Raw genomic sequence first — 27,725 nt, 5'->3', positions numbered from 1 at the left:
CGAGAAGGCCCGGTTTCGTGTTTTCTCCTTCCAGGCCTCTCTCGGCGTCAGGCTCCTCAGCCTCACCTCCTGACTCGCACGGGTGATCCGGGTAGACCTTGGTGGGAGCAGGCGTTCTGCCAAATATCAAGGTCCTAAACCATTTAGGGCCTTATAAGTAAGCATTAAAACTTTGAAGTCGACGCGGAAATGAATGGGCAGTCAATGCAGTGCGGCCAAAGTTGGAGAAATGTGTTGGTATTTTCTCACTCCATTGAGGAGTCTGGCTGCCGCATTCTGCACCACCTGAAGTTTCCGCATCAGCCTCAAAGGCAGCCCCCCATAGAGCGCGTTACAGTGGTCTAATCTTGAGATTACGAGCGCATGCACCAAGGTAGTGAGTGCCCCTGTGTCTAAATAGGGCCGCAGCCAGGTAGATTGCTTTTATGCTAAAAGATTAACCTGAAATTCAGAAAATGAGTTTCTCTTCTGGATTGCATTCACCACACTCAGAAGTGACATGGATCATAAAAAAAAGGCAGTGTTCAGTTCTTGGAGCTAAACATAGCTAATGTTTTTAATGCTTTGCCAGCCAGTTGTCTGAGTTGGTTGAAAAATATGCAGCTGAACCAATTAAAAAAGAGATAAGATTGCTGAGAATATGTTTTTCTGCATCATTTGCAGCAAAATGGGACAATCATACTTCTTCAGAAATAAGTGTTGGGCCCAGCATACGTTGTTTTAGGAAAATAATAATAATGAGTTCAGGTATTTTGCGGGAAGGTCCTTGGGGTGGAAAACTACCCTCAATGTACTAATCCTGTTTTAAAATGATTAAAACATAGATTCATTTTTTTAAGAATCATAGTGTACAGACATAAAAGATCAAATAATACAGAGAAGAAAAAATGACTTGTTTACAAAAATGGCGATCAAAGAATAAAATATGTACAGTATCAGTTTTCATAAAAACAGACTGAAGTGCTGATTCTAGTATATAAATGGTCTTAAAATGTTAAGATTGTGTTGAAAAGATCTTGGAGAAGAGGAAATAGTTCCCAGTGGACAGATGTTAGTGAAGACACTAGGCAAAGTTCTCAGTGGTGAGTATTCATAACAAGGGGCCACCACCAAAAACTTTTCTCTCTGTCTGTCATTCTTTTTCTTGAGATGACATTTCTAAAACTGTTTGCATTGCTGGTTTGAGTATTCAGGTTAGCATAAAAGGAAGAGACAAGGAAGAGGCATGTTAGGATCTTTAGCCGTGCAGAACATTGTAAGTGAACACCAATATTCTGTGCTGGAAACATATGGAAGCCAGTGTCCTATTAACTCCCAGTACCAGTTAAGACTGTTTCAGGCATATTCTCCACCACCTGATGTTGCTTCCTGTTTGCCTTCAAAGTTAGCCCTTCCTGCCCAACAATAGTTATTGCAGTAATCTCAATAAAGAGTGTTGCTAGACCATGGATCACTTGCATGTCACTTTCAGGCAAATAAATTGACATACAGCTTCACATAAAGCCTGGTTGGTGAGGGCAGTGGCTCTTGCAAGACACAGTTATGTCCATCTCCGAATAGGTATTCATTTGATAAGTTATTTGTGGCTGTTAGCCCTGTCTCCTTATTGCTGGAGAACACAAGCAGAAGGTGTTGTTGCACTTCCAGTGTTCATATGTGTTCCCTTATGCCTCTACTTGGCCACACTGAGAACTGACTTGTGCACTGCCCATGTGTTTGATCCGATCCAGGTCTGCTAACCTTCTTACCAACTCCAATTGCATTTGTAGCTAGAATATCTGCCTAAGCTGTTAAAGGGCAACTGTCTGCCACAGAGGCTACTCAATCCACACAATAATTTTGTGGTGCTGGTACATTCTGGGTTGGGAGGCAATTTTGCATGACATTTGGTCTTATAGGAACTGGCACTGCTGTAGAGTACTTTCATTTTTCTATTTGGCTGGTACCCGTTCACAGGTCCTGATGTAAATACTATGGCTAGGAAAAGGAAACATTCTGCTTTACTGAAAATGTACCCCTAAAAGATTTGGTCAGGAACATCAACATCTTTCAATGAGTTTCTATTAAAACACAGCTACGTTCTTATTTTGACCATCCTTATTTGAAACTGTCTTCTATAACAGAGTGAGCACAGCTTTTTTAAAACTGAGAGTAGGGGAAAGGTTGATTTAAATCTCTGAGAATGTTTATGCTGGCTGTGCTGGCTGACTGTAGCCATGTTCTGTATCCCAAAACACAAATATTGCTTGTTTGCATTCTTTAAATATCTGATGGACTACATGCAGTGAACAGAGGGTTTCTTAAAGCATGTGCTAGTAGCATAGGACACCACAGAGCAGTCTTCAGTAAAGGGAGTCAGAATGAATGCTCTGTAATGAAAGCATCTTTCACAGATACAGTACTTGACTGCTAGTTTTTCAAAAATGTCAGTGAAAGAAGCCAGCTCCTTCTGCCAGTCACAGTCCTGACATCCCCACATTGTCCATCTATGACTTTCCTGTAACATTTTTCCTGTGGGTGCATACATTATTTGCTCGTAAGGTTCTGTTACAAAGGAGAAGAGGACTTGTAATAGATTTAGTTTCATTTTTTCCTAGAGAAAGAGAGTTTCCTGGAGAAGATCATGATGGGAACTTTACGTGCTTTCTCAAGACCATGCAAGTTTGCCATATCTCCTGCCACAATTGTATACCCCCTCCCATTTCCCTTGGCAGACATCCAGTAGACATTCATTGTGAGAACAGGAGCAGGCAGTTCTTATGGTGAGAAGAATTAGTTCCTGCTGCCCTCTTTGTGATCCATTTCTTTCAGTTCAACATATGGAGGGACTCATATATACATCCCTTACAAAAACCCATATTTGTGTTGCTGATACATAAAATCCCAGGGTTATTTTTTCATAATGTTTAGACTGGATAATGTTTTCAATAAATTGTCCCTTCTTCCATGACTGTGTCAGAAACTACCATTTGTAGACATATCAATTCCGTCTCCCAAATCTTCCTTTGGAATGCATTCTTCCCCACATTCCTTTGCAGGATGAGCAAGCTCAATAATAAATGTCTTAAGAATAAAATTTGCTCAAGCAAGATACATAGTTTTTAGGGACACTAAGTGCAGGCAGTCTGGTATGATCCTTTTCCAATATATCTGCATTTTCTATTTGAATTATTTCCCCACTTGTCCTTTGTTTGCAGCAATTTCTCTAAACCTCAGCTCCAACTGTGTTACTTTTTTTGGAGGAGGAGGGGGGAGTGCTGCTCTAATCACTGTTGGGAACTGCTAGAAGGGACGCTAGGCATGGAGTCATATTAGCCACTGTCCGTAATCTTTGCTATGTGGGCCTGTGTGGCTAACTTCAGCCCAATATGAGTTGTGGTCTTTTAAACTGGAAAGAAGGGAAGTATCATCTGGAAGTTAAATGGAGTGGGTCTCATAACTGCTGCTTGAATTGGGTGTAGCAGTGGGCTGTCTGCCATCTTTGTGTCAGATTTTCCCTTCCCTGTAGCATGTTTAGCTTGTTTTGGAAAGCAGACTGGCTCCTTCTTCTCTCCATATCTGGCAGCCTCTCTTTCTTCTTTTCTCTACTACTAATCCCTATATGAATTTGAGCAAAACAGCACATACCTACCTACTTACCTACCTACCTTAATACAGTGGAGTCTTGACTTACGAACGGCTCGACATACGAACGTTTCGACTTACGAACTGCTCTCATAGGAATATATGGACTCGACTTACGAACTTAGATTCGAGTTACGAACTCTTTTTTTCCCTTTTTTTAAAAGCTAAGTCATCTTAGGTTAAAAGGAAAAAAAGGAAAAATATCCCCCTCTAGTGGCAGAAGGCGGAATAGCAGCTTCCCATTAGTTTCTATGGACGAAAAGAGCAGATACGGATTAAATGGTTTTCAATGCATTCCTATGGGAAATGCAGATTCGACTTAAGAACTTTTCGACCTGAGAACTGTCTTCCAATACGGATTAAGTTTGTAAGTCGAGACCCCACTGTACTGCATTGCTGCCCCTGTCAAGGAGGCATAGTGGGAATCAAACCTCTGGTTCTGCAGTGAGCTACCTAATCCACTGAATGCTGATGTACATTTCAGCCTTCAATGTATGGCTGCTCCATGCAGTTATTTGTTCATTTCAGACAGCTACAATGCCTAATAACACACATTGGAAATCTTAAAAATAGACTATTGCAAAGCTGTCTCTATAGGGCTGACCTTGGAAACAGTATGGAAACTTCACCGGGTCCAAAATGCAATGGCCAGATGGATTTAAGCAACTAGTAAATTTGATCATATATCTCTAGTCTTGGTGTGTCTTCCTTGGCTCTCTGTCAGTTTCCATCTTCAATTCAAGGTGCTGGTTATGACTTATAAACCCCTTAACAGTTAAGGACCTTAGTACTTTTTGGAACAGTTTTCTCAGGAGACAACTACACGTTTTACCTGCTCCTCTCAATCCAGGTTGCTAAAAGTGGCCTATATTGAGAAAGGCCAAAAAGGCAACAATAAGGAATTGGTTCTTCTACATGGTGGCCCCCAGTCTGTGGAGTAAGCTCTCAATTGAGTTGGGCCAGGTTCCTTCCCTCCTGACATTCAGGAAATTAGTGAAGACAGAACTCTATAAAGCTGCCTTCCATAACTTATCCCCCCAGATGTTGTTAATATTAATTTTTTATTATTTCCTTTTCCTTTCTTATTTTTTGTTTTATTTTAATTTTAGATCCAGATGTATCACTACTTGAAGTCATGTGGAGTTCTGAGTTTTTAATTTGCAAACCACCCAGAGTAGTATATCCATTAGAGGAGAGGGATAACAAAGATAGTTATTCCAATTTATTTAATAAAACTTTATTATTGTGCATTGCCCTACCCAGCTTGTTACAAAGAGCTAAATCACTTGCAACTTATTATTAAGACTTGGTGATATAATAAATACAGGTGCTTATTTTATGATAAAAAAGCTGCTGACTAGCATAGTAGATTATAATTATTTCTGAATGGTTACATACCCAACTGCTTTACTGGTAATCTCATAAAGGGTTTCTTTTAATTTTATTTCAGTTTATTACTGAGCTATGATAGGTTATGGTTTATTGAAGGGGCATAGGAGTATCCTTTCTGTTAAAATGAGTCATTAAAAAAGTTCTGCCATTAGAAATTTTGAACTTTTATTACTTGCAAGAATGATACAGATTGACTTTACCACATGAATCTTGGCATCTGAGATCTGCTTGAGGACTATAAACATGCCAGATTTTAAATCACCCTGATATACATTGCCAGAGCAACAGCAAGTTAAATTTAACTCCTTTTCTTCAGTATTTGAACCCATATAGCACATGTTTCTGTCAGTTCTGGTGTACATTGCTCAGAACTGAGGAAGAAAGATTTTGGTATGGATCAGGACATGGTAGAGTACTGTGGCTGATACCAGACACTCTGCCCTCTGTATCTGGAATTGGGTCAGAAAGCATAATTTGTGATGTTGTACAACATTCACAAGATTAAGGCATCAGTCAAGCTTCGCGCTTCCTGACTTTGTAGAGCTTGAGCCAGTATGGTGGAACATTGCTTTCTGTCTTAAAATGGAAGGGTGTTTGATATTTGGATTTAGTATGGCTCGCTGTACCAAATTCTATTGTACCTTACAAAACATCAGGGTTGCCCTGAGATATTGTTATAGTATGCCTTCTTTTGATAACAGAATAAGTGCACAAACATCAATAGAATTTTGCATATAGTGTCGTCCCATGGCCAGTTTAATATTGTTGATTTGTTTAGCAAAATGTTATGAGATTTCTGGTTTGTAATTAAGATTTTACCCATTGTGCTAAGAATTCCAGGGCCAGGTTGTCACTTGGTGAATGAAATAGACATTTCGTGAGTGGTTTGGCTCATGAAAGGAAAGGCTAAAGTAACCCGCAGATACAAAAATCACCATAAACTGGTTTTAATGATAATTCTTACATTATGTGATGTACAAGAGTGGGTCTTACACTGGGATCCCCAAAGAGCCCAGTAAGGTGCTAAAATCTTACCTTTAGCATTTGCCCCAAAATGTTGATTTGCTGTTCATTAGCAAATGCTTAGTTAGACAGTACAGGACAATCCAGCTGTAATGTAAGTTAATTAGGAATTTACAGGCCAATTTGCAAATTCATTTTTTTACCTGAGGAGATGCTTTTTTCTACTATACCATTTTCATGTACAGTGCTATTTCATATAAACCACTCCTGATATAAAGAAGTTATCATATTTGAATGAGAAGAGCATGGGGCTGAATAAGGCTCTGAAGAACAACATGAATTCTGAAGAGGAAGAATGGCTCTTAATTACAATTGGATTTCTTACATGCTTTAGACATAGGGCCAAATAAAGAGCTCACATTACAAAATTGTACAGGTGATCAGCTCTTCACAGATTAGAATCACCATGTGAGGATGCAAGTATTATAAAGGGTGAGCAGAACCACTTTAAGTTTGTTCTTGATTGTGAATCTGTATTATGGGTAGTGTGCCGCTAGCTTGCTTTAGACAGTCAGTTGCAGGATTGGAGAACTGATGGCCTAATCTATCTGTCCCTTTCTATGTGGCTTACTGGCCTCTCTTCCAAGGCCTTATTTGTTCCACCTCTTGATATCTCTTATTGTAGCCTGCTGTTCAGGAGGAGATCTTTATCAAGGCTTCAGTGCATGGGAAGGGAGGAGTTAATCCCTCCAGTATGTTATGATCCCAGTGAGATTCTGCTCTTCTGCATAGAAATTAAGCTTGGGTGGTGGTGGGAAGCTATGGCTTAGGTCTAGTCTTGCATGACCCATTTTTCCCCAGAAAAGTCTGGAAGATTTTCAATAAGCACATCTGCTACTGCCAGCAATTTTGGCAATTTAATTGGCTATTCCAGTTGATTAATATTCTGTGAAATTTCTTAGTTGATTTCTTTTTGTTGGGTCTTGAAGGGTTCAGATATAATGCCTCCATTCCAATATCTTATTGTTTCCCCCATTCTTTTCGTTTGGGGTCTTGGGAATAGTCACAGCTGGATACAGGATATTGTTTAAGTGAAGCTGTGTTACAACGGCCACGGAAATTTGAAGAACCTTGGTGAATGCACAGCATTTTGATGTTGAACAGACACATCTGAGTCTACAAAAGATTTCCCTCTCTGTCAAACTAAAATTAAATAGCCAATTGATTATTATTTGCCTCCCCATTCTAACGTGAAACTTAACACAGGTCGCTTGAGTTGTCTAAATTGTTCCTTGAATAAGGAATTGTGGGAAGTTCAGATGATTTATTGTTTCAGATACTAGGAAACTTTTATCTGATTCATTTAAGAATATGCTCCATTTTATTATTTATCATTTGATAGGCTGGAGCTGTATATTGGAGCCTCTCCCAGTGAAGGGAATTCTTTGAAATAATATTAGGCCCTACAGATTTTCTGAGGTGTTTGTTGGCCATTCATGCATGTCAGTCATCACTTGATGCTGTTCTGCAGATGTGAACTTTGCTGTAATTTCTTTGGAACCACACATGTATGTAATCTTGGCTTCTCACCCCTTTGCTTATTTGATTCTTAATGTGATATATAGGTGAACATACTCACTGTGTAGTTGGAGCTGTAAACATCTGTGGTCATTGTTACACAATAATCATTTATTGCAATCTTTTTAGTTTTGGGTTTCTGGACTTATTAAAAAGAAGTGCATTTGAAATTCAGAGTAGAAGAGCAAAAACCTTATATATCTGAATCTTGCAGAAGCATTTTGATCAAATGGTTTAAACTGTCATCTTGTAGGCAACTATGTGTTGTAAGCTTAAAGGTGTGGAAAGCTTTGAAAAAGAAACGAGAAACTTGAGAGGAAGGTGGAGGCATGGCATATTGAATTACAGGCGAGGTTTCATTCTTGGAATCCACTTGGAACTACGCCCAGGAATGAAAATTGTGGTAAAAATTTCACTTGGGGAGAAGCAGTGAACAAAAGGCTGGAACAGAGAAGAAGGTGGGAGTAGTTCTGCAAGCTCTTAAATGTGGTTCAAGGTAAAATTAAAGAATCCATCCATATTTGGTCTGCGGTAGAGCAGGCTGGAAGGAAAAAGAATAGGTAATATGAGAGTGCCAGGATGTATGGTGCCTAACAAAGAAATGGAATCAAAGGAGAAGGAAGGTTTGCAAAGGAAGTGAAAACTTAAGATGAAGCCACAGAGTCATAGCTAGGAGCAAAAAGAAAAAAGAAAAGAAAGCAAGAATCCCCAGTGGCCTTCGAGAAGAAGCAAACAGATAAAAAGTTCTGTAAGTATCAGGTGGGCTTACTTTCCAGTTTCTCTTCATCATTTTAACCCATTCCAGCCTGAGGATCTGGTATATGTAGAGGATTATATCGGGTCCAGGACAGAAAAAAGGAATTATTTTTTTAAAAAAAACATAGTTAAACTGTGTTGTGAGGATGGCTTTAAAAAAGAGGATTAGACAAAGTTATGAAGGAGTAATTTGCTACCCAGGTTGCAGAGGTAGTAGGCCTCTGAGCACCAGCTGCTAAGAGACAACAATAAGGGAAGGCAAAGGCATCTGAAAATAAGATGCTGTAATAGATCTGGTGGAACAGGGTCCTTCTTAGTATGTCTGATAGATTTTTTTTTCTCCTTTGTGCTGAAATAAGTCTGGATCAAGAGGCTGATGAACAAAGACGTACTGTAGTGAAGGAACAGAGAGCAAGAAGTTACAAAACAGATAAAATGCAGAATGCAAAAAATATTTTGATCTCATAACAAGAAATGAAAAATACATTCAAAGCTGAAAGGTTCTAACTTGATCATTCAAAGTGGAATACAGTAAACAGAAAAAGTGTAGGAAGGAAAAGAATTTAGCTGGAAAAAAAATATAGAGTCCGGTTCAGATGTATCACAACATCATTGCTGCATCTGAATCCAAAATAGCTGCAATGATAGCCTGTTTCCAGGAGGAAAAGAATAACAAGAAATTGGAGCAAACAGTAACAGGATTCTTCCTCTGGTCTTTTGCCCTTTTCCAGACTAGCCCACAGGTCCCAACATGTTCTCTTATCCTTTCTGTCTTGAGTTTTAAGTGAATCCCCAGTTTTCAAACTCTCCCTTTCTCTTCTCTCTCGCCACTCATCTTTGCTCAGGCTTGGTGTCTGCTTTCTGTCTTCTGAGGAATTTTTTACAACAGAGCCCTAAAACAACAAACACCAAATTACTGCATGTAAATGTAACATACATCCTGATGTTTCATTCAACATATAATTCTGCTTCCATATGCCTGACACAGTGGATGTGTCTACAAAAGTCACATTAAAATATAATAGTTAGTCTTTAAGGTATCACATGCATTTGTCTTTTTGTTTTGTTTGTTTCTGTGGATTTTCCTGACTTTATTCTTTTCTTTTTTTTCTGCCAACATTTCCTTCTTTACTCCCCCCCCACCCCGAGTTCTTCAACAAGCACAGAAGGCTAGAAAGAGTGATGGAGTCTTCTCTCACTTAGATAGGTTATTGCACTATGATATTTCTTCTTTTTGTTTCTGTGGTTGTTCTGTGTCATCAGGTCAGAACCAACTTACAGCAACCCAAACAGGGTTTTCAAGATAAATAAGATATTTAAGGTTTCACCAGTTCCACTCCTCCAGTCAGTTTCCATGGCTGAGCAAGAATTTGAACCTTGTTCAACAGAATCTTTGTCCTTCATTCTATCCACTACACCACATTGGGAATCCTTGTTGTTTCTAATGTTCTGCAAACCTTGCTGAAAGAGAAAGAAGACCCAATTCCCATTCTCCCTCTCCTTTTGACAAGCACCCACAATATCCAAGAAAGCATCCTTCCCCCTTTCTAATGCAGCACAGCAGATCTGCTTCTCCAAACTGTAGCAGAAAAAGATTCTATTGTGGTAACAATCTTCCTTCCCAAAATAATAGGGTCACTTGTCTTTGGCAGGTGAAGTGGACACCTGCAAACAGCAGAAAAAGTGCTGGCAGAGCATATCCAATTGAAGACTTTCAGGGCCCCAGAAAGAAGGACTTAATTGTTATTAGAATGCCTTCCTAGCATTTAGAAGTCATCAGCTAGTTTGAATTATTCGGTGGAGAACCAACAGAAGATAGCCATTGTTCTCAACAAAATAAAAGTATGAGACCTTGGAGTTTCTTATTCTACTTCCTTAATTACTGTAGAATGCTTCTTTTCTTAATTTGATGCATAAGTGGAACCAGGAACGCTCTTGCAGCAAATTTGAATGCCTGCCAGGTAAAACAGAGAAATAAATTAGGAAGAAAAGAGTTTTTTGTTTGTTTGTTTTTTAAAAGTGTGAGGAATCTGTTAGAACCAACACATTTTATTAGTAATATTGAAATGGGTGAATATTCTGGCCTGTTAATGTTGAGTTTCATGGCTAAAGACATTCTCTGCAAATCCTTTTTGGTTGCAGGGAATTAATAGAATGCTATTGTGAGTCACCATCAGCAATCAGATTTGATTTCCTATTTAGATTGACAGCTAGGTGAAGCCAAAGGCCAATAGTTACACACTAAACTGCAAGTTAAATGCCTTACTTTTTACTACTGATAACTTTGTTCCAAGCACTGACACCATTTCACGTACTGCATAATTCCACGGCAATGAAAATCACCATAACAGAAAACTCCAATGTGTATTGGAGCAGGGAACAGGCTAGCCGTCCTGGGTGCAAAGCATGATCAGTTTTATAGCCCTGTTGAATATCCTTTCTCTGCACTGATCATAGAATCATAGAAAAGTGAAGTTGGAAGGGGCCTACGATACCATCAAGTCCAACCCCCTGCTCAATGCAGGAATAAAATCAAAGCATATCTGCCAGGTGATTATCTAAGTTTTTCTTGAATGCCTCCAGTGTTTGAGAAAAAACACAGAGAGAGCGAACTTTCGCCTCCCTATCATCTCCTCCAGGCTTGAGCGTTGCTGCCTCCTGGATAGGTCATGTGGCATAGCGGCTGGCGATTGGCTCATGCTTTCCAAGCAGGGCTGGGAGGTGGCGTGGTGGGCAGTTGCCTTGGCGATGGAAGATTGCTATGGGGCAGAAGGACAGGCGGTATAGGCTAGCAGATTACCTGGGCAAGGACACACCATTGCTTGGAGGGAGCTGGTGAGGTGGCCCCTGGGTGACCACCTTTGAGGGACACCTTGCCATTCTTCCGCTCCTTTTTCTCCCCCCTGGACCTTGCTAATGGTGGGTTTCTGCTATAGTTTGGAGACCCCTGGTGTAGTGGATAGAGTAATAGACTAGAATGTAGGAGACCTGCATTCAATTCCTGGGTTCTGTCATGGAAACTCACTGAAGGGTAGAACTGATTGAGAAACTGCTCCTCAAATATGTCACTTACTTTGAAAACCCTATTAGGGTCACTGTAAGTCAATTTTATCTTGATGGCATGTAACAGCATTTCACAATTGCTTCGCTAGACAAATAGAAGTTTGGGAGTTCAAGGAGTATAGGGGCAAAACCGTGCTGGTGGGGCGTGTCAAGAATCTATGTAGCTGTAAATTGACATATTTAATTGTTAATGCAACTGAGCAGTATGTGTTCTGGACAAATGTAAATTAGAAGAACATTGGGGGAAAAATTAAACTGGTTGTCATATTTGTTTTCTTGATTACTAAAACAATAGGTTGGATCAACCCATGTTAGTTGGAGCAGGGAGAAATCATTTGGATTTTTTTGAAGTACTTAGAATATTTTAATACAGAGTATCTTCTTCTGTTCAATTGCTGATAAAATGGTTATTTCCAGTTTGCAACAACATGAATGCTTAAGATCCTTAGATATTTAAGTAGGCTACTTTGAAGCAGGGCAGTTTTTAATCTCTGCAAGGCCAAGGAAATGACAATTCAGCCATTCTGCAAGTGCTTACAAGTGTTTATAAGCATTCTGAACTTTGATGTGGTTTACAGTCATGGTTGCCAGATGATTCTTACGTTTCAGAGAGAATTCTAAATTGCATTAATAACACAACAAATGTCTATAACCAAAACAATGGGAATTGGAGGTTGGCCTCTCGCACATAGGCTTGCCTAGACCTCTCCCCCTCCCCCCTACAACTAAGTGACTTAAGTTCACACTTTGAAGACCAGTGCTCTCCATGGATCATGGAAATGCAAAACTTGAAGTTTAAAGAAGTTTAAATTTGTTTTTGGTTGGTTCTTGTAAGATGTGCTGGAATCTAATGCCACTCAGATTCCATTCCATAAGCATTTGAATTTTGAGACTTTTGCCACAAAAAACATAGCCACAACTGTTGAGCCCCCTGTGAGAGTTTATTAACGGTGTTCATTCATTTTATTTTATTTTTGGTGGGATATTATTACAGACAACATGAAATTGGACTTCGTGGCATTGGGGGGAACATTTGTTTGAAATGACAGCTTGCATGGCGTGGTATTTACTTGTTAAAAAAAACTGGTGCAAGAGACTATAATTGCTTGAACTGAGCCAAAAATGAACTGGAAATAACTACTTTTCTTACCAAGGCAAAAAGAAAGGTTTAAACCAATGACATTCTAGCTTTGGTTGCTAGATTTGATGTAAGGGATTTTCAAGAACTTCTTAAGGTCTGATTCCTTTGTAAGACAGGATAATACTCCCTGCAGAGATGAGAGAGTTGAAATATCTTCAGGCACATCTTTTGAATAACCAGCAACAAAATATAGTATGTTTTAATTACTTGTAATGTCTTTGAACTACATTGAGAGGTAATTAAACCTCTAATGTTTCACATGCTATTAGTTAACAAATGAGTACACTTTCTCCCACAATAAAGCCCCAAGGAAAAGTTATTGGTAAAGTAGGCTGCCTCAAGTAATTTACCAGTTAGTTAAAATCTAATCTGAGAGTAGGATTATTCAGGTCCATTAGGAACTGCTAAACATCATGATACAAGGACTATTATCCAAGCAGTTGTAACAAGTTTCTGTTTTATGAAGCTATGGTGACACAAAGGCTATAGTGTGTAAGCCCTCTGCCTAACTGAACACTTTCACATTGCAGTTTAGGAGTGTGCATTTCAGGAAATTGCTGGCTTAGGCTGAAACACAGTCCTGCTGCAAGGAAAATTTTATTTGTCACTCAAGTAATTGGCAGTTTTAGTACCTTATTAGTAATTACTTTATGAACAAACTGATGCCTAAACTAAAGCCTCTTAAACTTGTTATCTAGGCTTGCCTTCCTTGCTAGTAAATCTGGCACATTGATCATCCCTTGTTGCTCAAAGATGATTTCTTGTTTAAAGAAGACCTTCCAGTTAAGAGTTAAATTTAAAAGGCTTGCACCAGACAGGCAGAGCACTGAAATTGGATGCTGACTGAGAACAATGTCTGAGGTGTAACAAAATATCAGTTCTTTTTTACACATCTGGTGTGAGGGCCAGTTAATCCACAACTTCTGGCTTCTTCTTTTTTTCAAGCCAAATTTTTGGTTTTAATGAGCGGTAATTAATCTCAGCCTTCCAACTTCTCGTAAGTGCTTATAGGGCACTACAGTTGCCAGACATCCTGTTTAAAATAGAAACAACTTATTTTGAAGTAACAGTAAGTCAATGTATTCAGAATACCCTCAAATAGCACATTCTTTTTAGTTGAGGGTGGCAGCCTGCTTCTCTCTGTGTGACTGTGGTATATTTTTCAGATATTAAAGTTTGTCTGTCGGACAAATTAAACTGACAGACACGACTAGAGGCAGAACTCTTAGGCAGCTGTGGGTAATCCAGGCAATTATTTTATTTATTAATCACCGTTCGAAGCAAATATATATGTCCCAAAGGTGAAATACCACTTTAAAACATTCTCATAATAATAATGACTCAAAAACAGTCTCTTTATGCTTCTTTAGGGCCTTCCACAGAGCCTGCAAACCGCAGCTCTCAATCTTACCAGAGTTCCTTGTTGGAGAATCACTCTAGAGTACAGTGGAAAATTTAAAATTGCAGATAGTAGCCATCTGCCACCACTGCCAAGTATATGGGGAATTATGTAGAGGAAAACCTATCAAAGGGAGTTTTGCTCAGAGTCCCCTGAAACCATGAGTCAGTCCTGCTAAACAGGTACTTCAGGAAGGACTTCTTGTCCTCCTGGTTTTGTCCACAATTTCCAGAAAACTATCCTTGTTCTCCATTTAGGCTTCAGTGTCCTGAAATTGTGTAGGGGTAGGAGAAAATATATAGTTTTGATAAAGACTTTGCAATTTTTGTGTGTCTTCCTAAGGATGGATCCCAGTATCCACATGGCGGCATACCATCCTTAGGCAATGCTGAGAAGTGTGGAATCAATTTTTAAAACATTGTTTTTCTTCAGAAAAGGCATTGAGTAGAGTACCAGCCGGTTTGTCAAGTTGATGTAGAGGTGAACGCTGTGGGTTTTTGTTTTAATTGAGGTATTGGCTGAGATACGGCAGGTTATTGCAGCATAGTTATCTGTTGTCTTTTGACTCAGGACTGTAACACTGTCTTGAACTGAATGATCTTAAAGGAAGCAATTACTGTTTGTTTGTTTATTTTTCTTTATGGGATAGTAATTGGAACACTACGGCCACAATCCTACTGGTGTTTTTCTGAGGTTTGTATAACTTGCTGGGGTATGTCTTGGTTGAAGAAAGAATACTGAAGAAATAAACACTAATTGCATGGCTGCAACTGAGATGCACCCCAGCACTTGTCAGTTACCTGCAGCAAATTACACAGACCTTATGCAAACATGAGTAGGATTCTCGCTGGATTTGGTTCCTTCACGTAAAGGAATTCTATTTTGCAGGAAGGGAGCCATCTCACTCCATTGCAGCAAAAACAGTGAAGAATCTCATGGCACCTTAAAGATTAACAAGTTCTATTTGACGTAAAGTTTTGTTGGCTGCATCCCATTAATACCTATGCCAAAGAAAACTTGTTACAAGACTCTTTGGCATTTTTGCCATTTTTTAAACCTTACTTTATATTTGCCAGGGTGTGGCCTCCCTAAATGCTTGGGGGAGGAGGGAAACACCACATAGATCAAAGGGAGACTTGTTCTCCAGCTCATGCTGCTGCCTTGTGCTCTGTCGTGGGCATTATGGTGGTAGCAGGGTGTACAAGACAGGAATGTTTTATTCTCCAGGGTACTTACTGTCTGACAACATTCAGGTTTTACAGCCAATGATTTACTTACTATCACCTGCTATCTGTGAACAAATATCTATAGATTAAACTCTGTGGTCAGAATGTCATTGCAGTTACACAGCATGAATCAGCAGTCATGAACACTGTGTTCTGGACTACCTGTTGCATACCTGGCTGTCCCTTGAGAACTTGTGGCAAATAAAACATATTAGTCTCAAAGCTCTGCAGGTCTTTTTTGTTATTAAATTTTAGCTTGGTCTTTGATTCCAACAAAGATTCTAGAAGAAAGGGCACAGTTACAGTGGTCCCATAAGCTAATGGACATGCATACAGAAGGCCTGTCTCATTCTTCTGTTGCTTGTTTCTCATCTTAATTATGTCAGTATTCTTATTTGGCTTTCAAATTCACATTGTTCATTCTACTTCAGTACTTTCTTTTTCTTTCTTTCTTTCTTTTTACTAGTCTTCCTCTTCTGCCTTACATTTACAGTAGGTCATGCATCACCTATTCATTTATAAAAATCATTGTTTACATTTACCCGCTGGTATTCATCCTAAATACCTTTCTTCTGTTTTTTTTCCATAACCCTGCTCCTTCCTGGCACTGTTCCTTGGTGGTTGTTATGGGTTTTCCAGGCTGTTTAGCCATGTTCTTAAGGTTTTTCTTCCTAATGTTTTGCCAGTCTCTGTGGCCGGCATCTTCAGAGGACAGGAGTCAGCACTCTGTGCTCTGGTGCAGTTTGTTGGATAGTTTATAGCTATGGATCAGCTTTTGTCCTTTTCAGGAGATTGGGTTATTATGGTGATTAGCGTTTTTTGTGTGTGGGTGTATTGTTGTGATAAGGGGGAGAATGATCTGTCACTGCAATTGATGGGTGTCATTAGCTGGTCACTGGTCCTTGTGGCTGGGTAGAGTTCGTTGACCTTTTGCAGGCTGTATTTTTCAGTGCTGAGAGCCAAGCTTTGTTGAGTTTTAGGCTTCTTTTTGTTGAAGCTCTGCTGGTGTTCATGGATTTCAATGGCTTTTGTATGCAGTCTAACATAATGATTGCTGGTGTTGTCCAGTACTTCAGTATTTTGAAATAGAATTTCATGTGCAGCTTGTTTTAGGGCATATTCAGCTACTGCTGATTTTCCCGACTATTCCTTGACTTTCTTTTTCCATCTTCTTCAGACTCTTTTAGGCTAAGCTTCCTGTTTCTTAAGGATTCTGATGCCTTCTATTATTTTCTCTCACTTGGAAATATGTGCCTCTTGATATCTCTTTATTTCCAACTACTCTCACATTTTGTTTTAGTTCTCATCCCTTTTCTTACAATTCTTTACATGTGTATTACTTGTTATAATATTTGATTGGCTTCATATTTTCATCACTTTATTTGAAATGTGTTTCAAACAATTTCTCTTCTGAGTTTTCTCTCTTGATTTCCCATGATTAATATTGCTGGTATCCTTCCTTTATTCTTTTAAGTTAATAATTGTATCACTGAAGTACTTTTTTCTTTTGCACTCTGTTTCTCTGTCTTTTTTCTCTCTTCAGGCTGACACAGATTTTTTTCCTTTTTCTCTCAACTCCAGTCTCCTGTTGTTGACTTAGTTACTTTTTAAAAGAAAAGATTGTGAGACTGTGAACAGGATTGTTTCTGTATTTTTGTAAGCACCCAGTTCATAATAGATGCTTTTCTAAATAATACATAGTGATAGTAAAGCTTTTACAAATGTGTTTGGTCTGCACTGCATTTTCTATTAACTCTTACACTCTTCTAGATTGTGCTTTAGAATCATTTTTCCACATTTCCTTTCATTTCAGCATACTTATTTGTTCTCTCCCCTTTTTGATATATACTGTATTCATTCCCTGACTCTTCCCATTATATAGACTCAGTATAAATGATATGTTAGGGAATGGAAGGAGACGGATCTTCTTTGAAAAAAAGTTTATTGTACAATGTCTAGAATGTCAGGTGCTTTATAAACAAATGTGATATTCGTGAAGGCTTTCGTGGCTGGGATCTAATGGTTATTGTGGGTTTTTCAGGCTCTTTCGCCATGTTCTGAAGGTTGTTCTTCTTCTGAAGGAAGAACAACCTTCAGAACGCGTCCAAAGAGCCCCAAAACCCCACAACAACCAAATGTGATATTACTTGAAATTACAGCATTTTATTTTTATGTAGAACTCTACTTCTCTATCTGAATTTCACAGGAAATTTATTTATTTTGTAATTGTTCTTGAAATAGTCTAACATCAATGCTGGTTTTTATAATGTAGATCAAGTAACAAGATTTCAGACATCTTGACTGAAGACCTGAAACCATTTCAGTCTCTAGAAACTTTAGACCTGAACAACAACAATATTTCTCTGCTGAAGATGGAATCGTTTCCTCCCCTGGTGCTCAAGTACCTGTAAGTAACTTTATTTAATAAAGCTTCCATATAAGACTAACAGAACACACACATCCCAAACTAGATCCTTTGGCTAGAAGGGGTATGAATGGGGCAGAAGTGCTTCTCTCCTAGTGGACAGGTGCTCTATCAGGAAGAGGTTTGAAATGGAATTTTTGTGGCCAAGAAGACACAGATTTGGAAAGCTCTATAGGTATATACCCATCACCATCAGTACTCCTGCTGGCGTTAGGCCTTGAAATGTTTTGTATTGAAAATGGCCCCTTACCTCTTGGATCAAAAGCCCCTTCGTACTCACAAGAGTACCGTAGACTGGGCCATTCAGCTGCACCATCATTAAGGTACTGAAAGCTTCAGACAGCACTTCTTTAGTTCTACACATACAACTGTAAATTTATGTAGCTGAAATAATATAGCACCTTTGATATTTTATAGATATTGCTCTCAACCCATCATGTGGAATTTAACTGCTGTGCAGAAAAATTGTCCCATGAGAATTTCAACTTTTTCCCTTCATTCTAGGGAAAGATGCAAGGGTAACTTATTCATGAGATTTCAGTCATATTGTTGAATGAAGAAAGATGCACAGTAGTTTTTCAACACTGCCAGGTGGCACTGTAAAATCGAAGTCCAGTGAATTTAATCTTTTCATCCCAATTTCAGAATTTTCCTCTGCTGTTTGGCAAATGGGAAATCCCTTTTGAAATTCGCTTGTAAAATATAAATATCCTACATCTTCTACTTAGCCATGTATGTGTTCCCAATAATTCTTTCAGTGTAACAATTCATGTTTATGTTTTAAAAACTGTTTTTGCCATTTCATTATTATGATGTACTTACTCCTCATTACAACTGATAGAAAGGTTTCAAAATTGTAATCATTTTTGCACATGGTTTGCTGATAATTAATTGTAATTTAATTTAGATTTAGAAATGATAAATGTTGGGGACTACTATAAAATAATGTATGTTCAGTGTAACATTCTGAATTTTATTCTGAATTTTATTGATTAGAATATCTTTGATTCTGAAATGTTATTTAAAGTCCATTTTTGTTGGATCAGCAATGACAATGACATTTTTGTTGGATCAGCTCTTTGTCTTCAAAGAGTCATTTAACTGTGGCCAGATTCTTTTGCCAAGTTACGCTGGTGTAACACAAACAGCATAACATCTGGAGTTGAGTTGCTTAAGAAATCATTGTAGACATCTGTTGCATACTGTCTTGTGTGCCTTGCCACACAACTGATAGTCTACACTGATTTCTTAACTTGGGGCAGTTTGCCTCCAAACAATATGCCATTCACAAGAAGATTTTGGCCCATGTTGCTTGAACACTGTTGTGAGTAAATGGGAGATATAAAGGTGCTTATTAAGTTGTTAAGATAGGCACAGTAGATACCGGGTAATCAGGCATCACAACAACCTTGTTCCAAGTTTCTAAGGATGTTAACTCTGTCCCTGTTTCTACAGCCACATCAACAACAATCGAATAACCAGCCTGGAACCAGGCACTTTTGACAATTTATCTGCAACACTTCAAGTACTGAAGTTGAACAGGAACCGAATTTCAGCTATCCCACAAAAGATGTTTAAGCTTCCCCATCTGCAACATCTGTAAGTGCAGCCTCAAGTTATTTGATTTTTAAAAAATTAGTCTAGCAGGTTGTTGGCAGTGGTAGAACCTAATCTCTGCTAAAAACCACATAAGCACAAGAAAGGTTTAGATTAAACAGAAGCACAATTTTGGGAGGTAGGCTTGTTCTAAGCTTTTTGTATCAGTTTGATTTGCTTCTTCTGTCTAGAGCAACTTTCCCCATCATGATACTGTGCTAGCCAGAGGTAATGGGAATGGAAGTGTACATGTGATACCAGGCTTGGTAAAATCGACCTTTAGAGCTAGCATCTTGTTGTGGTTATCATGTTGTCGTGGTACATTAGAAACATACAGCACTTTCTGTTGACCCTTGCCTATTTCCAGTTGAGTGTGGTCCATCATATGGTGGTGGTAGGAAAAGAAAACTTGTCCTTTTACTGGTAGACTCCATCCTGAACCATTGCAGTTAGTTTTGGCTGCCTTCCTAACTCCCAGAGCAAACTAACCTCTCTGATGTTGCGTCATCTTTGGTGGGCAAGCCAACAGAGAATACTTATTGTTAGGGAGAAATGTTTTAGAGGGAGTCAGCTGATAAGCTAAATGTTCAAGAAGTGGTTTGGGAAAGTTTTCTTGGAAATTATGGGAGAAGGAGGCTTCATTCAGAGAGACAGGGAGGATATTTTGGTATACGGTATAGAGAAAGAAAAGAAATAAAGAAAAATCAATAATTTAAGATATACAGAGACACCATCACACTGGCAGAAAGCAGCAATGACATGAAATGCCTTCTAGTGAAAGAGAAAAAAGAAAGTGCCAAAGCAGGACTGAATAATTGAGAAGACAAAAAACATGACTGCGTAAGAATTACACAACTTAAGTGTTGACAATGTAGAAATTGAAAGAGTGAAAGATTTTTGTATACTTTGGCTCAATTATCAATCCAAATCAAGACTGCAACCAGGAAATCAGGAAAAGACTGAAACTCAGAAGGGCAGCGATGAAGTTATAATAAACGATAATTAAGTATAAGGATGTGTCACTAGAGACTAAAATCAATATCATCCGCATTCTTGCATTTCCGATGACCATGTACAGGTGTGAAAGCCGGACAGTTAAGAAAGCTGACATTTAAAATATGGGGCTGGAGGAGACCTTTGTAAGTACCATGGATTTGTGAGAAAGAGGAACAAGTGGGTATTAGATTCAAATCAAGCTTGAACTATCTCTGGAGGAAAATATGTTGAAACTGAGGCTGTCCTACTTTGGTCAGATCATGAGAAGGCAAGATTCTCTGGAAAAGCCAATTATTCTGGGAAAGGTAGAAGGCAGCAGGAAAAAAAGGAGGATTAAATACAAGAAGGATTAAATCCACAAAGGAAGCCACAGGCTGGAGTTTACAAAACTGAGCAGGGCAGTTAACGATAGGACATTATGAAGATATCTCATTCATAGGGTTGCTATAAGTTGGAGGGAACTTGACAGCACATAACAACAATGGCAATATTTATTTATTTATTTATTTATTTATTTATTTATTTATTTATTTATTTATTTAGACAGGAAGGGATCACAGGTAGTTCAGAGTCTCCTGCAAACCTATGCTTATTTTCATTAGCTGAAAGGTTACATATATTTCTGTTCTTTCTTTTTTCCTTCAGAGAGATGAACCGCAACAAAATTAGAAAAATAGACGGCCTTACTTTCCAAGGACTTTCTTCCCTGAAATCTTTAAGGATGCAAAGAAATGGAATCACCAGGCTCATGGATGGAGCTTTCTGGGGTTTAAGCAGCATGGAAATTCTGTGAGTATCTGCTTCCCTAACCATCAAGGAAGAACATTTCTTAGAACAGCATGCTTATTTGACTTTTTGAGTAACTGCAGTTGTGACAAATATATGTGTGGATGATCAGTTAACAGATGATGGAGTACTGTATGAACGATCATTACTTTAGGATTAAAAAATATGTATCTGAAAGTTGGATTTTTATTTTTGTATGTTTAGGCAGCTGGATCATAACAACCTAACAGAGGTAACCAAAGGCTGGCTTTATGGCTTGCTGATGTTGCAGCAGCTCCATCTTAGCCAAAACGCTATCAGCAGGATCAGCCCTGATGCCTGGGAGTTTTGCCAAAAACTCAGTGAGCTGTGAGTAGTGGTTTGTGTTTTTTAAAATCTTTCTTCCATTTTTAAGAATAGGATACAAGCCAAAGTATGAACTGTGTACCATTGATCTGTGATTTTTTTTTTTTTGTGGCAAACTTTCTGAGATGACAAGAGGCCTGTCTGGGTACATTGAATACAATGCTTTGTTGTTGTGAGAATCTGAAGCTCAAGTTAGCTTTCTTGCCTTCTTTGTAGTAGTTATGCTTGGCTTTTGTGAGTGTAATTTTCAAATAAAGGATGTCTATTCTTCAAGAAAACTATGTGTAATGGAAGATAATGTGGAGACTTCTGTTTGAAATACTGAGAGTGAAACAAGTTAAGGGATAGATTGATTTTAGGCTTGAATGTTTTATTACTATTATTTAAAACAAGCATTTTCCCCTATCAAACTTTCAGGGATTTAACTTACAACAATTTAGCACGGCTAGAAGATTCAAGCTTTGTTGGCTTAAACTTACTGGTGAGACTGAACATTGGGAACAACAAAGTGAGTTACATTGCTGATTGTGCCTTCCGGGGACTATCCAGTTTACAAACTTTGTAAGTTTCTGGATTTTTTTTAAGATTAAGAAAAAAGCATCTGAAGTAAAATTAAATGATAAATATATGTACTGTTCATCCTTGAATTCTTTATTAGAGTTCAACATGGTCAATGAGATTCTTGGAAGTTGCTCCAATGTAAAGCTGTCATAGACTTAGTTCTTGTAAAAAGTTTCAAAAACCAATTTGTTGCTTTCAGAATCACAAAGCATCTTGGTTCCCCCCCTTCCCGGGCTGCCATTTAAAATTATGTCTAAGAATATAAAAGGATTTGGGATTCTTTTCAGTAACATTGAGTGTCATGTGCTCCTGATTGGGTTTTATTGGGCAGAGGGAGATAAGGTGTTGAGGGTCGGATATGACAGGTGAGGGAAAGACGGAATATTAAATATTGTCCTTTTAATGTTGTTAGCCACCTTGGATTCTTTTAAGGAGAAAGACAGGGTAAAAATATTTATGAGTGAGTGAATGAATGAAGCCTTTCCCATGTTTTGGACCTTCCTGCATCTCTTATGATCCAGATTATCTTTTCAGCCCAGTTTCCAGTTTGCTGGTACTGCTGCTGAATGCCAGTTCAGTCCATGATAAAATATTCTCCAGCCACCTGGATGGGTGGGGTGGATCTGTCTCGGCTCTGCCCCCCCCCATACATGATATAGCATCAGTCGAGATTGGAGGTCTGGGAATGGGGAGGAATTGCCATAATCCAAAAGGACTCCTTCTCTCACACAAGGAAACCTACCCATCCTGGCACCAGTTTTGAAAGCCTGTACTTTGTGTTGGGCCAAAGAGACAGAACAAGGTTGCTGGTAGGGTACCACCCACCCTGCTCTGCACCAGTGGTTCCCATATCTGGGAGTTGGGGAAGAGACCTGTTCTGGATGGAATATTGACAAGAAAGTGTCCCCCCATTATGAGTACTTACCTTTCTTGTGCCGTTTCCTGCTCCTCCCCTGATGCTCAGCTGAGTAGGACAGACAGTAGGCTGTCTGGGGCCTTCTTCCTGCCCCACTGCTTCTGGGAGGCTAAGGGCATTGTGGGAAGTGGAGTTTTGCCACCCATTAGGCCCCAACCTTGGACCTCCAGATGTTCTTGGACTATAACTCCGAGAAGCCTTCACCACCACCTCTACTGGCCAGGATTTCTGGGAGTTGAAGTCTAAGAACATCTGGAGGCCCAAGGTTGGGGACAACTGATGTAGGGAATCCTCAAAGAAATAGGCCCCATACAATCTATATCCTTCTTAGCTGTGCAGTGCATCAGAAGAAGGTGTTGGAGACCCATAAAGGAGAGTGTGGGATGGGAAACCCATTAAGGTGGGGTTTCTATGTAGCTGAGCTACACAGAATGCCCCCTTTCATTTAGAGATGGGCCTGAACCAAACAAACCATGAACTGGTTCATTAAAAAAAAGTTCAGCATGGTTCATTGACATGGACAAACCACTAGCTGTCACAAACTGCCATTGTGTTGGTTTGTGCCCATCTCTAGTATTAACTTGAATTCTTCGTTTGCTTCTTCCTTACAATCACATTATTGTGATTTTAAGCATGCTTCTGCAGTTGTGCAATTTTCAAATCTTGGGTGTGATTTTTCATCCCCTTACAATAGGGATCTTAAAAACAATGAAATCTCATGGACAATTGAAGATATGAATGGTGCATTCTCTGGACTTGACAAGCTTCGATGGCTGTAAGTATATCTTACTATTGTATATATTCAATGCAGTTACAGTTCCTGATAGTTTCTTTCCTGTAGATCAGTAAAGTATAGCTGAGATGTATTCTGGAAAGCTTGTCCTTCCAGGGAACCATAGGTTAGAAAAAGACAGGAAGGAGAATGAAAAATGTAGAAGAGCCAGGCAGTCCAAGGTAGTGGAGGGTTGGTAGTATTAGGCTGATTAAAGGCCAGATGGTAGCTGTGTCTGTAAGGTAGATATGACCTCTAAACCACCTGATCATTGAATGTATGTTCATGTTTATTTCTTTGTCATGGCCCTGTCTCCCAAGATGTGACCTCTAACTATGCAAGATCAATTGAAGCTTAGTTATCAGATGTATCTGCTTCATTCAGGTTACAGTAGATGGAGAAAGTGGGCTAAATGGAGGCAGAAAGAATGGAAATAATGATGTGAAACCTTGAAGCAAAAGTCTAGAAACACTGGAATGTTTTATTGCTTTGCTCTTGGAAGCATCTTGATTTAACACTCTCATCCTTGATCGACTAGTGAATCTTCCATCTTTTCTTAAAGGCAACCCATACTCTCACTGTTCTTAGCTTGAAAATATTTTACGAAGTGTAGCCTTATAAAGGTGATTGCTTTGTTCTCATTGACTTGATTGCCCGACTGAATTTGTTTTGATTTCTGTTCTATTATTGTCTCTGTATTTTAAAAGTGTGCTGTTGCTTGATCTGTGTTTATTGGAAATTTCTTTAAGTTAAGAATCTTTGTTATGAGGCAACTTGTAAGTACAGTAAATAATATATATATAATTTTCTGTTCATATTTCACAGAATATAAAATGTTAAGGTTTCACCATATCAGAATTATAGAATTGTTTTGCTTTGCCAAATTAATATGCATTAGATTTATTTAAATGCCATGTTCTCTCTGGTTATTGAACCAACATATATGTCTGTATTTAAGAAATGAAATAACATTGTGACAGTAACAGCCTTAAAGGCACACTGTGATACAACCAGCTAAAAAGTAGTTATAAAAAGAACCTCTTGCAGTTTCCAAAACACTGCATTTATTTTATTGCATCTTTTACACATTATGTACTTATACTTCCAGGCTACTACAAGGAAACAGGATTAGATCAATTACTAAGAAAGCATTTTCTGGTCTGGATTCACTTGAACACCTGTAAGTAGTTGAAAATTGTATTTAGTCAAACAGTCACAAAAACATACAGCAACACTAACATAGGCTTTTGGACCTTAATCACAGATGGAATTTCTCCCACAAATCTCTTCAAATTGTTATATTTCAAATGAAATGTGTATTGTTCTTGCAAGCTATTCCATTTTTGTCTTTTTGAAATGGAATTTGAGAATTTGATCTTTATTATTTGCATTTTTTTGTCTTTTTCCCCCAGAGATCTAAGTAACAATGCAATAATGTCAGTTCAAGGAAACACATTTTCACAAATGAAGAAACTTAAAGAATTGTAAGTTTTCTAATTTTTACTTGTAGTCTTAGCAGTTCTATTGATATCCTGTCAACCCTGGTGATCTATTTCTTCCCAGTGCCTTCAGAACACCTTTCACTTCACTTTCTAGAATCACAGGTTCTTCATCGTAGGATTCCTCATCAAAGGAGTCTGTCATCCTTTTATCTGTTCTGTATAGGCCTTCAGTTTTACTGTTTCTGCTTTCTCTTTATTTTTCACCTGGTCAGATAGTGTTCTTCTCAGCATTCTTATTCTAGAATTAAATCTTAACAAGAATATGCCAACAATTATCGGGGGGAAAAACAATGGCCCACAGAAAGATTCAGTATACAGTCCTCTCCCCAAGAAAGGGGATACCAAGGAATGCCATATCTATAGGACTTTTACTCTTATTTCTTATGCAAGCAAAGTGATGCTCAAAGTGCTGCAACAAGGGCTTTTGCCTTATATGGAGTAAAAAATTCCTGATGTCCTAGCAGGATTCAGAAAAGGAACACATACTCAAGATTGTATTGCACATATCTGCTGGCTGCTGGAGTAGACCAAAGGATTTCAGAAGATCAGTCTATGCTTTATAGAACACAGGAAAGCTCTTGCTTTGGGTTGTTCTAAAAGAAGTGGTTGTGCCCTAGTACTTGCTTGTTCTGATGGGTAATCTATATTGTGGGCACATAGGACACAATATGGAGAGGCAAAATAGTTTTGTGTATGAAAAGGTATCAGATAAAGGTGCACTTTATCCCTTGTCCAATCTGTACATAGAACGTATTATACAGAAAGCTGGACTAGATTCAGATGAAGGAAGAGTGAAATTTGGTGGACGAAACATCAACAAATTAAAACATGCAGATGATACCATCTTACTGGCAGAAAGCAGCAATGACTTGAAACAACTGTTAGGGAAATTGAAAGAAGAAAGTGCCAAAGCAGAACTGCACTTGAAAGACAAGACAAAATCAAGACTACAGAAGAACTACACAAATTTAATGTTGATAATGAAGAAATGGAAATTGTTAAAAATTTTGTATACCTTTGGCTCAGTCATCAGTCCAAACATTGACCGCAGCAAAGCAATCCAAAGAAGACAGAGACTCGAAAGGGCAGCAATTAAAGAATTAGAAAAGATTATTAAGTGTAAGGAAGTGTCAATGGAGACCAAGGCCAAGATCATACACATTTTTGTATTTCCAGTACCTACATATGGGTGTGAAAGCTGGACAGTAAAGAAAGCTGACGGGGGGGGGGATGATTAATTTGAAATGTGGTGCCGAAGGAAACCTTGGGCATACCCTGGACTGCCAGCAAAATGAACAAGTGAGCCTTAAATCAAATCAAGCCTGAACTATGTTTGGAGACAAAAATGATAAAACTGAGGCAGTCCTCCTACTTTGCTCATGAGGAGGTAAGATTCTCTGTAAAAGACCTTTTGGAGGTTGGGCATTCATAGGGTTGCCATACGCTGAAAACACGTAACAACAAAACAACCCTTAGCAGTTCTTCCTAATTTTTCCAATGCCTTACGTAATCTGAGAAGATTTCTATAGCTAAGGAAAAATATACATTGCTGACTTGAGAAAAGAAATATACATTGAGAGGTATTAGGTGTGCTATTTCTATGAATTCATCAGTAAAAATATTCCATCCTTTGTGTGGTGCAGGGTGAGAGGGGGAACATAATATGTGTAATCAAGCACATAAAAAGTCTATAGTCTGCGATTTGCACCTTTGCTGTAATGTGTGCCAGATGGTATTTGCAAGACAGTTGCTGGTGTTCATTTTTGCACACCATTGAAAGGAACCCACAGAAAATGAGGCATGTTGCTCCCAGAAAGTATGCTTTTAAAGTTAAAGTACTTCCAGATTATTTTGTCTTCTGGGTAAATGGATTCCATAGATGGCACACTTATTGTATACCCCCTGTTTACTCCCTCCAGCTCTGGCAATCACTCTGCCCAGTAGTCCTCCCAGTACCTAGCCCATAAGTCAGCTCAATAACCATGTGGAAGAATTCCAAATTTAAAAATTCCATCCAAGTATTGCAGTTGAAGGAGCAGTGTTTTCACTGAAATACTGTCTGAAATCCAGCACTGTAATTTACTACCTCGGGAGCCCTTTCCTCATAGGGAAACCACCCAGGGCCGAAGAGGGGATGGGAATTTTCTAAAAATCTGCCCCACTGGGATGACTTTACCAGTGGCAGCAATTTTTGAAAACCAGAGACTTCCCCATTCCATGCCCCCCAATTGCTTCCCCAAATCAATAAATCAATCAAATCAAATAAATTTATTGTCATTGTAAGTATATACATAGTATACTCATACAACAAAATTCATACACTCAGAGACCTACATGCACAAACATAAAAAATCCCCAAACACTCCTCACCCACTAAAAATTCCCCACTAAGAATACAAACATTTCCCAAGAGGAAAGGCAACCCAGGTGACCTTTGGGACCTTGAACAGGTGGGGATTGGAAAACTTTACTTTACAAAATGAAACAAAGAAAACCCCAAACCCACAGCTGATGATGTCATGAGCTTTTCACAGCATATTGCTGAAATTTGGCCATTGTTTGTAAGATTTGTTTGCATCACACATAGTATATCATCACCCAAGCCAATTTCTTCTGACATTGATTACAAGTGTTTAGTAGGCAGCATTGTGTTTCATAACTTTACACATGCATAACCCAGCTCA

At 38.7% G+C, this 27,725-nt stretch overlaps 1 protein-coding gene across 2 annotated transcripts in view; it reads left to right on the top strand.

Moving 5' to 3' along the window:
• The window catches only part of LRIG3 (leucine rich repeats and immunoglobulin like domains 3), a 64,849-nt gene that overhangs the window by 19,453 nt on the left and 17,671 nt on the right, over positions 1–27,725 (top strand). Inside the window, exons 1-9 of one of the 2 annotated variants that reach the window (XM_073000438.2) lie at positions 8,067–8,305; positions 17,415–17,549; positions 19,023–19,166; positions 20,805–20,948; positions 21,150–21,293; positions 21,708–21,851; positions 23,462–23,542; positions 24,648–24,719; positions 24,952–25,023. In XM_073000438.2, coding sequence (XP_072856539.2) covers positions 17,515–17,549; positions 19,023–19,166; positions 20,805–20,948; positions 21,150–21,293; positions 21,708–21,851; positions 23,462–23,542; positions 24,648–24,719; positions 24,952–25,023 — 836 coding nt within the window. In that variant the 5' untranslated portion in view covers positions 8,067–8,305; positions 17,415–17,514. Of the gene's footprint in view, positions 1–8,066; positions 8,306–17,414; positions 17,550–19,022; positions 19,167–20,804; positions 20,949–21,149; positions 21,294–21,707; positions 21,852–23,461; positions 23,543–24,647; positions 24,720–24,951; positions 25,024–27,725 lie in introns of those variants that run through there. The other variant, XM_020795544.3, reaches the window with a different exon arrangement.

The sequence above is a fragment of the Pogona vitticeps genome, chromosome 5, assembly GCF_051106095.1.
Source record: "Pogona vitticeps strain Pit_001003342236 chromosome 5, PviZW2.1, whole genome shotgun sequence".
Classification (NCBI taxonomy): domain Eukaryota; kingdom Metazoa; phylum Chordata; class Lepidosauria; order Squamata; family Agamidae; genus Pogona; species Pogona vitticeps.
This window is presented reverse-complemented; position numbering and strand designations above follow the sequence as displayed.